This window comes from Scyliorhinus canicula, chromosome 8 (assembly GCF_902713615.1).
Source record: "Scyliorhinus canicula chromosome 8, sScyCan1.1, whole genome shotgun sequence".
NCBI classification, from domain to species: Eukaryota; Metazoa; Chordata; class Chondrichthyes; order Carcharhiniformes; family Scyliorhinidae; genus Scyliorhinus; species Scyliorhinus canicula.
In genome coordinates, this window is record NC_052153.1 from 158,931,434 (window position 1) to 158,945,267 (window position 13,834).

The window sequence follows — 13,834 nt, forward strand, 5'->3', positions numbered from 1 at the left end:
AGAATGCAAGCCAATCGTAAATCTTGAATGAATGTGGAGGAAAAAAAAGCTACATTTTTGTTGATTTCTCACCTGCTTGGGATTTGTTAAGTAGAGTTTAGCTCCAAGATTAAGAATTTGTAGTTTCACTATCTCCTCTTCATTTGTAAAATTCTTTGCCACTTTCCTCAGAACATCTGGTGCAATCTTTGGTACGCGTTCACAGTATTCGCCTATCAGCCAAAGGATGCTTGCTCGAGCCATGGATACCTTGAGAGAGACAGAGTGAGCGAGAGAGAAGAGAGAGACATACACACAGAGACAGAGAGAAGGTTAAATGTTAAAACTCAATAAATGATTCAATTATTTAAGAAAGAATTTTTCAAGTTGTTTGGCATAAAGCCTAATTAGGATACATTAATACAGAACATTTTTGAAGTTATACGTGCAGCAATTAAGTTGGAACAAAATTGCTGAGTTATTTGAATACTCTGATAACAGTCATGAAAATTATACAGCATTCTGTTGAACCGCATGTAACCAAGGAACATGTTCACATAGGAGAAGCGGAACAATAAGAAAAATTCAATACCTTAAGATTAAAAAAGCAATGAGAACTCTCAAGTTCTCTAAAACATCCAAAACATTAACTATTTTAAAAACAATTTAGATGCGAGATTACCTGGGTCAGGATTTTTTTTTTTTAAATGAAGGAAGTATGAAAACAACCCATACTACCAATTATGTTTTAAACTTCAGAAATTAGGCCTAGTCCCCAAGTGCATTGGGGCACTGTGGGATAGGTATTCAAACATTTCTCCTCAACTTGTACATGTGTGCACAAGTGCAGCTGGATCTTCACAACCTCTGGCTCTGCTCATCTTTTAGTCCATCTTTTCAAGTGCACATTTCTTTGTCTTTTCTTGGTTTACATTACTTATGCAATATCCTGAGAGGTGTTTGGCCGGTATCTTTCCATGAAAGAGCCGAGATAGAATGTTTAAATCCTCTTTTGTTCGTGGTGGCTGGAGAGGGCCAGCTTGCACTGACATAGTTGCTATTGAGTGGTCTCCAGCCCTGACAGTGCTAGGTGCATCAACAGATGATGGCAGCCAACAAAGATGTTGATCTGGCTGAAAATCTCAGCAATGGTACAGGTTGTCAGGGCTCAATTTTCAGAGTTGTGGATTTCTTTGTGGCAGCCACGGGGGTGCACGAGGAAGTTTATACATTAGAGCAGTCATTTTCAAAGTCAGGGTGGGTCGCGGGCGAGTGTCGGGAGTGTCGCGGAGCCATCGGCCGCAGCGTTCCCGATTGCAGGAAGTAGTGCCCAACGGCCGCGACAGACTTTAAAGAAGTCATTATTCTGAATCTCGGCCATTATCTTGGACATTGTTCCTTGTTAATCATTATGTTGCCTGCTTGATGTTGTCAATTTTGTTTCCTCCTACAGGGAAATGTATAATTTGGATGTGATGGCCAAAACGGTGATGATCCTGATTTAATAAGTTCATATCATATTGAATCGAATGTTGAATGTGGGATTTGTGCACGATCTTAACCCGAAATGATGTCTGATAATCCTTGTGGTGAAAGAAGGGGAGTGCTTCTTGTTGTCTCCCCCTCGTATCGCTTAGAAGGAAGATGAGCAAGGCCAGACCAGAGAGGGGGTGGATGGTTGGGGTTACGGTTAGATTAGGTTAATGGTTAGTTTGTCCTCATTGTGACTGAGGACAGCATGTCCCCTCCCCCCCAACTAACGACCACCGAACTGAAGGAACCCTCCCTACAGAGACCCCCTAACTAGAGGGATCCTCACAGAGAATCCTTGACGAGTGATTCTGGAGAGATAACCCCTAGCCAAAGGGATCCATACCACCCTCACAGCCTGACCAATGGGACCCCCCACCCCCGTAAGGACCGCCTGACTAAAGGGACACCCCCCCCCCCCCCCCAAGGGCCGCCTGAATAAAGGGACCCCCCCACCCCGCAGGGACCGCCTGACTAAGGGGCACCCGTCCCCCGCAGGGGCCGGCTGACTAAATTGCGCCCCTCACCCCCGCCCTGCAGGGGCCACCTGTCTAAGAGAGGCAATTGCATTGCAATCACATGCCAGAGTGATTGGAGTGCACTTAGTGCTGGGGGAATGGCGGGTGGCACCCAGGCAATCTGGAGTTACGAGGCTGCTTTGCGGTGTTGAGGGGGTCGGTGGGAGAGGTTCCGGTTCGGGGCTGATCTGTGGTGCCGGGGGTGGGGAGAGGGATGGGGTGAGACTTTGTTACCGTGCTGCCCGCTCAAAATGGTGTTCCGATAGTGGGAATCCCTTGTCTTCTGCGCCATGCATAAATTTGCATTGCAAGGGTCATAGAATTACATCCTAATTGTGGCACAGTAGCACATTTGTCAGCACAGTTGCTTCACAGCTCCAGGGTCCCAGGTTCAATTCCCGAATTGGGTCACTGCCTGTGTGGAGAGTGCACGTTCTCCCTCAGTCAGAGTTTGTTTCCTCCCACAAGTCCCGAAGGACGTGCTGTTAGGTAATTTAGACATTTTAAATTCTCCCTCTGTACCTGAACAGGCGCAGGAATATGGTGACCAGGGGATTTTCACAGTGACTTCATTTCAGTGTTAATGCAAGCCTTCTTGTGACAATAAAGGTTATTATTATTATTTGCCCTCAACAGGGGATCGTAAGTTGGTTACAATTCTCCTCCGGCGGGAGAACATCATCTCCCAAACGACGAATTCACCCCATTGTTCCTAACTCACCTGGTCTTGTTTGTTAGAATACTTGTAAATGTTCTGTGCTGTACCTGTCTGGCATTGATAACTATTTATTGTTTTTCCTTTGTTTTGTTGCGATATTTGTAAAAATATGAAAATTCCATAAAAATACATTAAAAAATGAACCAAGTAATAGTACGAAGGAAAAGCACGGTTGACATCCAATAGGATTTTGAAGTCAGCATGATAGAAATACTTGGTAAGCTAAAGGGACTTACAAAAGCCCCTTGGTCAGATAGCACAAAGGCGACCCAGGCTCTTTACAAAGGGGTCTTTAAGCACTGATGTTCCACCAGACTGGAAGCAAACAGCTATTACCATATTTTGAACAAACATGTATCCTGATTGTTGGGATGTAACATGGTGCTCCGCAGAGATCTGGAGTTGTGCCTTTGCTTTTATTTTATATGCACATACGCAACACCACACACCACCCCACATACCAAACATGGAAGAAAGAAGATGGAGTTATATATACAAGTTTGAAGATGGTGCCAGGATAGAAGGCACTAAGATGCATGGATGAAAACTGGAAGTTACAAAGGCAAAGGGGCAAATTAATCAAGTGGACAAAACTGTGGGGATGGATTTCAATGTGGGGAAGGGAGGAATCTGAAAAAGATAAACCAAAATATTTTCTTCAATGGCAGGAAGGGGGAAATTTGGATGTCCATGTTTCTTAAATCACTGCACTATAAACATGTGATTTTGGACTTCCGGTGGCGGCGATGTCCGAGTGAGCCGCACATTCGGTGGGCTCTCACTCCGGCCGGCTGGAACAGCTGTTTCCCCGCGATAGCGGGACTACGGAGGCGGCAGAAAGGCTGCCTGGAACAGAGGAGGAGAGCGGGCTGCAGATGATGTAAGTGTGGGAGGCCAGCAGGTGAGGAAGAAGGAGAGAGAGACGGAGGAAAGGAGGAAGCTGACCTGCAGGGTAAGATGGCGGACCCACGGACCTTCCTTCCTCCAGGACAAAGGGAAAAAGAAAAAGTTTGGAGTTGCTGAGGAGGGACATCTTGGACCCACTTCAGATGCCCAAGAGGTAAAATTGAAGGAGCTGGGCGAAGGAAAGCGGCAGCGGAGGCGCTGAGGAGCGGGCTGTGGCATATGGAACAGCGGGATTCCAGAAAGCAGAAGAAGAAGGAGAAAAAGGGACAGAGACAAGGACTGGAAGAAAATTACCTGGGACCTAAGATGGCGGACACACGGAACCCGGACTCAGCAATCCAGCTGGCGCTGGATAACATGCTCCAGGTAATGAAGTCCAGTTTTGAAGCGCTGAAGCGGGACAGCTTGGACCCAATCCAGAAAGCGGTGGATCAGCTGAACCAGAGGCTGGACGCCCAGGATGTTAAAGTTAAGGAGCTGGGAGAAGCGGTGGAGGAGCAGGCGGATGCGCAAACGGTTGCAGCGCTAGAAGTGGACGGCCTGAAAGTGCGGCAGAGAAGACTGCTGGACAGAGTGGAGGAGCTGGAGAATAGAGTCCGCAGGAACAATCTGAGGATGGTCGGCCTCCCAGAGGGGGCGGAGGGAGCTGATGCTGCAGCGTTTGTAGCAGACCTGCTGAAGCAGCTGATGGGGGCCGAAGCCTTTCCGCGACCGCTGGAGCTGGAGGGGGCACACAAGGTGCAGGCAAGGCAGGGGCGGCTGGGCGGACCCCCCCGCCCGATGGTGATTAGGTTCCACAGGTTCGTGGACAAGGAGCGGGTGCTGCAGTGGGCAAAGAGCGCCAGGAGCAGCACGTGGAATAACAGTGTGCTCCGCATCTATCAGGACCTAAGCCAGGAGGTGGCTCGGCGGCGAGCAGCCTTTAGGAATGTCAAGGAGGTGCTGTTCAAGAAGCACGTGAAGTTTGGTCTGCTGTTCCCAGCTCGGCTATGGGTCACGCACCAGGGTCAACACCACTACTTTTCCGAGCCCGAAGAAGCGATGGATTTTGTGAGGGACCTGGGGATGGTCCCGAAAGGAGGCCCCAAGGACGCGAGTTAGGGCCCGAGGATTTCTGTGGGGAGGAACGCCGAATGTGCCTGGACTGCTGCTCAACGGTTTGCTGGGCCAATGGGGCCAAACGGAACATTTGAGACTCTTTCCTTTGTTCATGGACATTTATGTGCTTTTTCTCTTTTTTCTATGTTTTTTCCCTTTTTTTTTTTCTGTTTGGGCTTTTTGTGCAGCTCGCGGAAGACACTGGAGCCGGCTTGCCCCAGTGGGTGGGGAGGAGGGCGGGGAAACAAGGGGAATGGGACAGGAAGGCGCCGGAGTGTTGAGTCACCGGGCTAGCAGATTGGCTAGTCAAGGAAGTCAGATGGGGGGGAAAGCTATAGCCAGTAGATGGCAGGGGTGGGGGTATCGGGGGATGGGGTTAGGGGAGGGGGGGGTTGTTCTGCTGACGGGAGAGGGACTTGAAATAGGCACTGGAAAGGAGGTCGAGGGTGGAGGCAGCTATAGGGCGGGCCAGGAAGGGCGCGACGCACGGGTCAGGGGCCGGCCCGAGAAAGGCTATGGCTGACCGGCGGGGTGGGGGGGGTGGGATGTGCCCCCCGACCAGGCTGATCACCTGGAACGTCAAGGGACTGAATGGGCCGGTTAAGAGGGCGCGGGTGTTCGCGCACTTGCGGGCCCTGAGGGCGGACGTAATTATGTTGCAGGAGACACATCTGAAAGTGTCAGACCAGACCAGGCTAAGGAAGGGCTGGATTAGCCAGGTCTTCCACTCGGACTTGGACTCGAAGTCCAGAGGGGTGGCAATCATGATCAACAAGCGTGTGCAATTTGAGGCAGAGGGCATATCCGCAGACAGGGGGGGCAGATACCTGATGGTACGGGGCAGGCTGGAGGGGAGAAGAGTGGTGCTGGTGAATATATATGCCCCGAACTGGGATGACGTAGACTTCATTAAAAGAGTGCTGGGGAAGATCCCGGACTTGGATTCTCGCAGGCTAATAATGGGAGGGGACTTTAGCATGGTCCTTGACCCGACTTTGGATCGGTCGTGTCCCAGAACGGGTAGACTCTCAGCAATGGCAAGGGAGCTGAAAGGGTTTATGGAGCAAATGGGGGCAGTGGACCCCTGGAGGGAGGGACAGCCAACAGGAAGGGGCTACTCGTTCTACTCGCACGTCCACAAAGTATATTCCAGGATAGATTTCTTTGTGCTAAGCAGGGACTGTAGGGGGGAGGTAAAGAACACGGAATACTCAGCAATTACCATTTCAGACCATGCCCCACATTGGGTGGACCTGCAGTTCGGGGGAACGAGTTATCAACGCCCGCAATGGAGGCTAGATGTGGGACTGCTGTCGGAGGAGGGGATCTGCGAGAGGCTTCGGAAATGTATAAAAAATTACCTGCAGGTGAATGACACTGGGGAGGTCTCAGCGGCGACCGTGTGGGAGGCGCTAAAGGCAGTAGTGCGGGGGGAGCTGATTTCAATTGGGGCCCATAGAGCCAAGGCAGACCGGGCAGAGATGGATAGATTGGTCAGGGAAATGGGCCGGATAGATGAAGAGCACGCGGAGTCCCCGGGGGAGGTTTTACTCAGGGAAAGGCAGAGGCTACAGGCGGAACTGGGGGCACTATCCACGAGCAGGGCCGTGGAACAGCTTAGGAAGGCGAGGGGAGTGGTGTACGAGTATGGGGAAAAGGCTAGCAGACTGTTAGCGCAGCAACTTAGGAGGAGGGAGGCGGCCAGGGAAATAGGTAGAGTGAGGGACGAGGGGGGGCACAAAGTGGAGGATCCGGCAGAATTGAATAGGGTATTCCGGGACTTCTATCGTAAGCTGTATACTTCGGAGCCGCCAGAAGAACCGGAGGGGATGAAAAGGTTTCTGGATGGGTTAACATTCCCAACAGTTGGGGGGGGGGGGCGAGTGGAAGAGCTGGGGGCCCCGATTAGAGTAGAGGAGGTATTGGGGGGCCTAAAGGCCATGCAGTCGGGGAAGTCCCCGGGGCCGGATGGATACCCAGTAGAGTTTTATAGGAAGTTCTCTGAGCTGGTGGGCCCGGTCTTGGCGAGGGTTTTCAATGAGGCAAGGGACAGAGGGACCCTGCCGCCGACGATGTCACAAGCCACCATATCTCTGATATTAAAGCAGGGTAAAGACCCGGAGGTGTGCGGGTCCTACAGGCCAATCTCCCTGATTAATGTAGATGCCAAGCTCCTGGCAAAGGTACTGGCGGGTAGAATGGAGGACTGTGTACCGGAGGTGATTGGGGAGGATCAAACGGGGTTCGTGAAAGGTAGGCAGCTGGCGGCCAATCTGAGGAGATTGCTCAATGTGATAATGATGCCCCCGGCGGGTAGAGAGGTGGAGGTAGTGGTGGCTATGGACGCCGAGAAGGCCTTTGACCGGGTGGAGTGGGAATATCTATGGGAGGTGCTCGGACGGTTTGGGTTCGGGGAGGGATTGGTGGATTGGATCAAATTATTATATCAGGCCCCGAGGGCCAGCGTCAGGACCAACAGAGAAGTGTCGGAGTACTTTAGGTTGTACCGAGGGACCAGGCAGGGCTGCCCGCTCTCCCCGCTGCTGTTTGCGCTGGCCATAGAGCCGCTGGCGATTGCGCTGAGAGCCGCAGAGGGTTGGAAGGGGATGGTGAGGGGCGGGGTTGAACATAGGGTTTCTCTTTACGCAGACGACCTGCTCCTGTACGTGTCGGACCCAGTGGCCGGGATGGGAACTATACTGGGAATGCTGAGGGAGTTCGGCCAGTTCTCAGGATACAAATTAAATACGGTCAAGAGTGAAATGTTTGTGGTACAGGCAAGGGGCCAGGAGAACAGATTGAGAGGGCTACCGTTTAGGTTAGTTGAGGAAAATTTCCGGTATTTGGGAATCCAGGTGGCACGAGACTGGGGCAGGCTGCATAAGTTAAATTTGGCCAGGGTGGTGGAGCAAATGAAGGGAGAGTTTCGGAGATGGGATGCACTCCCGCTGTCGCTGGCAGGGAGGGTGCAGACTGTAAAGATGACAATCCTCCCTCGATTTTTGTTTATTTTTCAGTGCCTCCCGATCTTTATCCCACAGTCCTTCTTCAAAAGAGTTAACGGGCTGATCATGAGCTTTGTCTGGGCGGGAAAGTCTCCGCGGGTGAAGAAGGCAATGTTGGAGAGGAACCGCAGCGAGGGGGGGCTGGCGTTGCCGAGTTTGGTCAATTATTACTGGGCGGCCAACATCGCTATGATAAGGAAGTGGATGGTGGGTACGGGGTCTATTTGGGAGCGAGTGGAGGCGGCTTCGTGCAGGGGCTCCAGTTTGGAAGCCCTGGTCACGGCTCCTCTACCGCTGCCGCCGGCCAAGTACACCACCAGCCCGGTAGTGGTGGCGACCCTGCGGATATGGGGCCAGTGGAGGAGGCATGTGGGGGAGATGGGGGCGTCTGTCTGGGCGCCAATCTGCGACAACCATCGGTTTGCCCCCGGCAGTATGGATGGGGGGTTCCGAGTATGGCGGCGAGCAGGGGCGGGAAGGGTGGGTGATATGTTCCTGGAAGGGAGCTTCGCGAGTTTGAGGAGCTTGGAGGAGAAATTTGGGTTGGTAGGGGGAAATGATTTTAGATACCTACAGCTGCGGGACTTTGTTCGTAGACAGGTCCCATCTTTCCCGCGCCTCCCGCCAATGGGGATCCTAGACAGAATAGTCTCTGGGAGGGACGAAGGGGAGGGTAGAGTCTCGGGTATTTATAAGGTGCTCATGAGGGAGGAAGGGTCCCAGACAGAGGAACTGAAACTTAAATGGGAGGAGGAGCTAGGCGGGGAAATGGAGGATGGGCTGTGGGCAGAGGCCCTGAGTAGGGTAAACTCGACTGCGACATGTGCAAGGCTCGGGCTGATCCAATTTAAGGTCGTTCACCGGGCCCATATGACGGTGGCTCGGATGAGCAAATTTTTCGGGATAGAGGACAAATGCGCTAGGTGCGCGGGAGGACCAGCGAACCATGTGCACATGTTTTGGGCATGCCCTGAGCTGAGGGGGTACTGGGAGGGATTTGCGGGGGTCATGTCCCAGGTGCTAAAAACAAGGGTGGTGATGAGTCCAGGGGTGGCAATTTTTGGGGTTTCGGAAGACCCGGGCGTCCAGGGGGAGAAAGCGGCCGATGTGCTGGCCTTTGCTTCCCTGATAGCCCGGCGACGAATATTATTGGCGTGGAGGGACTCAAAGCCCCCGAAGACTGAGTGGTGGCTTGCGGACATGTCAAGTTTCCTGGGGATGGAAAAAATTAAGTTCGCCTTGAGGGGATCTGTGCAGGGGTTCACCCGGAGGTGGCAACCATTTATTGACTTCTTTGCGGGAGAGTGAGCGTCAGCAGGGGGGGGGGGGGGGTAGAGTAGAGTAGGAGGGAAAATATGGCGGGTAGTACGGGTGGGAGGGGAGCGGGCTTGTGCAATACGGTATGATGGAAGTATTGAAAGTACGTGGATGTTTGCACATTTTTGCCTTTTTTGCTTCCTTTCTGATGATGTCTGTAACTGTTTATAAAGCCAAAAACTACCTCAATAAAATTGTTTATTAAAAAAAAAACATGTGATTTTGAAGTAGTATTAAAAACAGCTGTAGTATTGATTCCAAGTATTAAATGTGCTTAAGATTAGAGAAACTCAAGTCTATAAAAGGGCAATGTCAAATATAGAATATTAAATGATGCAATACAATTAAACACAATATTGAATCAAGCCAGCAATATTGGACCAGAAGGTTTAAAATATAATTTCTTCAAAGTAAATTTGTAGGCTATGAGAATTTTTTTCATTGCATAAAAGCGATAAATATGAAGGATAAAGATTTGAAATGATCTGTTAAATAGAATACAATCAAAAAAAATGGAGACATTACAAAATGTGATTGGATTGGCCGTTATGCTTGGGAAGTTAGAGTCTGGGGGTGTTGAGTCTAGATGATCCAAATGACCTTGACTAATGTTTTGAATTAATAAATATCCCATTCCCAGGTTATCCCATTCACATGGGGATGGGGTTGAAGGAGTAGATCGGAGTGGATGGTTTAACGGCATTGAATAGAATTTTTATCGCAGCCCTGTGGACCAATGCAACACATTTTCTTCTGATTCTTGGGAGGTATTGGGTCCCCTCTCCAGTTTTTCATATATTTCAATGTAAGTTGGACATTCGAGCACAAAAGACCACTGAATTGTCAATAATTTCATTTTTTGATTTTACGTTTATGTTAAAATATATCACTAGGATGAGAGGAAATGGGGTTGAGATTCTCTCTCTCTGCAACCCCCATGAATCAATCATACATTGAGACAAAAATACAAAAGTCAATAAACCATGAATAAAATCACAAGCACTGGCAACGCCAGGGTATAGCATACATCTGAATTAATAGCATATGTTACAATACATTGAAATCTGTTGAGTTTACAATCAGGAAAGAGTTTCAAATATATCGCCGTTTCGCCAAAAGGTGTATAAGTGGGGGAATGCATTGGAACAATAAGTCAGTGATAAAAAAAGAATATTCATGAGAACACTCAAGTTATTAGCAGCTAAAATGAACACATCTGTTCTCCTTTGACAATATTGTGTAATTTATACTTACTGTAATATTGCTTAGGAGCTTGGCCATATGTTTGATAATTTCACTGTGCTGTGATGGTTGTGTCTGGAGTAGCTTCTTAATGACAACTACACTTTCTGCAACAACATTTTCTGTGGAATGAAAAGTAATTTTTGACATAAAACCAGGCTTCAATAAAATCAGTGACCAATTTACTACCATAAGGCCAGTAGCACTGCTCGTGACCCATCACATTTTGCTTGAGGTGGCGAAACGCAATTGGGCTAACAATATTGCTGCAATTTGTATTTTCAAAATAACATTTATCGACGTGATTCATTTCCAAACTTTAGCAAATTTTAGACCTGCATATTTTCTCGATATTTAATCAGGAACGAAAGCCACTGAGGACAATCACTAGGATGAGAGGAAACCCATCATAGTTGTTCTGAAGTTGGAAGAGTTGCTTTGCTCATAGGGTGAGCACAGATAGGCAAAATGGTGTGGTCACATATTTGATTCTTGTTGCGTCATAGTAGACTGTTGATATCTGAATGCCCATTCAATTCTTCCACCAGAGGAAGAAAATAAGAAAGCAATAGTTTCATCTCGCATTCAGGAAAGCAGGCCCACACTTAAAAAATTACACAAACTTCGTTTGGTTAGAGCAGTGAAATATCTGGAGCTAAAAAAGTTATGTTCTATCAATGTAAATGGGATTTTAAAAGCTTGTCTTGCACCTTCTGTACTCATACTAAAAGTGATACATGCAGTGCAATAGTACTCGGCTACCTCTTCTAAATATTGACCTACCTGTGGAAAAATGGAGTAAGAGTTTGGCATGATTGCACTATACATCTTGCATCAAGTGTGATGAACCGTTTGAAACGACACAAAATGCTCAATGTATTAAGAGCAAAAACACCACGTTGGGTGGAATACTGAGGAACTCACATACAATAACTTGCATTGATAATCACTTAAGAAAAATGCAAGCAAGCAGCTTCCCAAAGATATAAGGAAAACGGTGGTCCTACTTGAATAAACAAGGATTTTGAAAGAGTTTGAAAGAGAGTGGGTCAGTGTCAAAAACAAGGGGAGGCAAGGAGAATTTATTATAATAATAATAATAATAAAAATAATAAGAGTTGAGCAAAGAGAGCATCAAGAGAACTTGCAGTGAATTGCAACTAAAATTGCTTAGATAGAAGATTTAAGGTTATTGGCAAAAGCACCGGAGACATGAGGATAAGCTTTTACCCAGGGCGAGTGGTTAAGATGTGGAGTGTGCTGCCTGAGAGTGTGGTGGAGGCAAGGTCAATCGAGGCATTCAAGAGGGAACTAGATTATGAGAAACAAAGAATGTGCAAGGTTATAGGGAGAAGGCAGGATACTAGGAGAATTTCTCCTTCACAGAGCCAGCACAGACACGACAGGCTGAATAGCCTCCTTACATGTTGCAACAATTTAGAGATGCTCACATGGGGGGAGCTGTTGCAAAATAATCTGGTGAATGAGAAGAATTTGATGTTGAGCTAAGATGCTGGAGACTTGTCAAGGGTAAATGGGGATAAATGTCGCTGGTGGTGGCACTGGCAAAGCATACGACATCTTAATCGTAATACCAAAATAGCCATAAGGTCGTATTACTCGGATGTTGGAAGTAAATTGTAGGCTGTGTATGGAGGCACAAACTTTATTTGGAACTGCACTGTGTAGGCACAATGCGGTATAACATTCAAAATGTTAGAAAAATGCTTTAAGAACAGAGTATAGAATCCAGGAAATAGGCCATTTTAATTGCAGTAGAAAATGGTAGAAGTTTCAGAAACAAGTTAACAGTAGAAGTGTTTCTTTTAAAAGTGCTCTCAACCAAACCATCTTCAGCTGCTTCATCAAAGACTTTCCTTCCATCATGAATCATGGATTGGGGCGGTTTGTTCATGACACCACAGTGCTTTACTCCATTCACAACTCTTCTGAGAATGAAGTAGCCCCAAAACAACCCACAGCATAACTGGCTGAAGTAACAGGTTAACATTCAAGCTACAAGTGCCGCATAATAATCAGCTCCAATTAAAGAAGGCAATATCTTGTCCCTATTCACTTTTAATTACACCATCATGTATCCCACTATTAGTATCTTATGGGTCACAATTGACCAGCAGCTTATCTGTACCAGCCATGTTAAATCCTTTGCAGTCAGTGGTTTGTTTGCTAGCCCCTCCATATTTACACCATCTACAAGCCAGGAGTTTTAAAAAAAATCATTTTTGGGATATCGGCATCGCAGGCTAGGCCAGCATTCATCACCTATCGCTAATTGCACTTGGATTTGAATTGGTTTATTATCACGTCTACCGAGTTACACTGAAAATTTGTTTTCTGCAGCAGCTCAAACAGATCATTTAGTACATGAAAAGAAAAGAAAATAAAAAGAAAATACATAATAGGGCAACACAAGGTACACAATGTAAATACATAGACACCGGCATCGGGTGAAGCATACAGGAGTGTAGTATTAATCAGGCCAGTCCATACGAGGGTTGTTTAGGAGTCTGGTAACAGTGGGAAAGAATCTGTGTTTGAATCTGTTTGTGCATGTTCTCAGACTTTTATATCTCCTGCCCGATTAAAGAAGTTGGAGGAGTGAGTAAGCCGGGTGGGAGGGGCTTTTGAATATGCTGCCTGCTTTCCCAGGCAGCAGGAGGTGTAGTCAATGGATGGGAGGCAGGATTGTGTGATGGATTGGGCTGTGTTCACTACTCTCTGAAATTTCTTGCGGTCTTGGGCTGAGCAGATGCCATACCAGGTTGTGATGTAGCCAGATAGGATGCTTTCTATGACGCGTCTGTAAAAGTTGGTAAGAGTCAGTGTGGACATGCCGAATTTCCTTAGTTTCCTGAGGAAGTATAGGCGCTGTTATGCTTTCTCGGTGGTAGCGTCTATGTGTGTAGACCAGGACACATTTTTGGTGATGTGCACCTCTAGGAATTTGAAGCTGTTAACCATCTCCACCTCGGCGACGTTGATGCAGACAGGGGCATGTACAGTGCTTTGCATCCTGAAGTCAATAATTGGTAATGGGTTGAAGGGTTACGGAGAACGGACAGGACAGTGAGTTGAGGCCATGATGGGATCGAATGATGGAGCAGATGTGATGGGCCAAACGGCCCAATTCTGCTCCTATATCTTATGACAACGGAGTAGATGGAATACCCGCTGGTTGCCAAAATTAAAACAGCTTAACCAATCTAGAGGCTCACGACACATCCAGGGCTGAGCACTTGGCTTCACTTGTACTCCTACAACTGACTCATTTTCCTTCATCAGTTTGATAATTTTCTCATCTACAATCTCGACCACTAAGGAGAATGAACCGTAATGTTCCTGCAGATTTTCCTCTCACATTTCACAAAATCCTGCATTTTGTGAATTGATATGGTCAATATCCTGCATATTTAAAAAAATTAATTCTTGGGATGTGGGTGTCGCTGGCTGGGCCAGCATTTGTTGCCCATCCCTAATTGACCTTGAATTGAGTGGGAGGC

The 13,834-nt window shown here is 47.8% G+C and overlaps 1 protein-coding gene across 3 annotated transcripts in view; it reads right to left on the bottom strand.

The window, feature by feature from the left end:
* Positions 1-13,834, bottom strand: part of ap3b1a (adaptor related protein complex 3 subunit beta 1a) — a 358,394-nt gene that overhangs the window by 177,140 nt on the left and 167,420 nt on the right. For all 3 annotated transcript variants that reach the window (XR_005461652.1, XM_038805547.1, XM_038805548.1), the window contains exons 14-15: positions 10,326-10,435; positions 73-249 (exon numbers count right to left, since the gene is read on the bottom strand). Coding sequence is in view for 2 of the 3 variants with exons in the window: in XM_038805547.1 (XP_038661475.1) it covers positions 73-249; positions 10,326-10,435 (287 nt within the window). In the remaining variant the exon portion in view is untranslated. The remainder of the gene's footprint in view (positions 1-72; positions 250-10,325; positions 10,436-13,834) is intronic.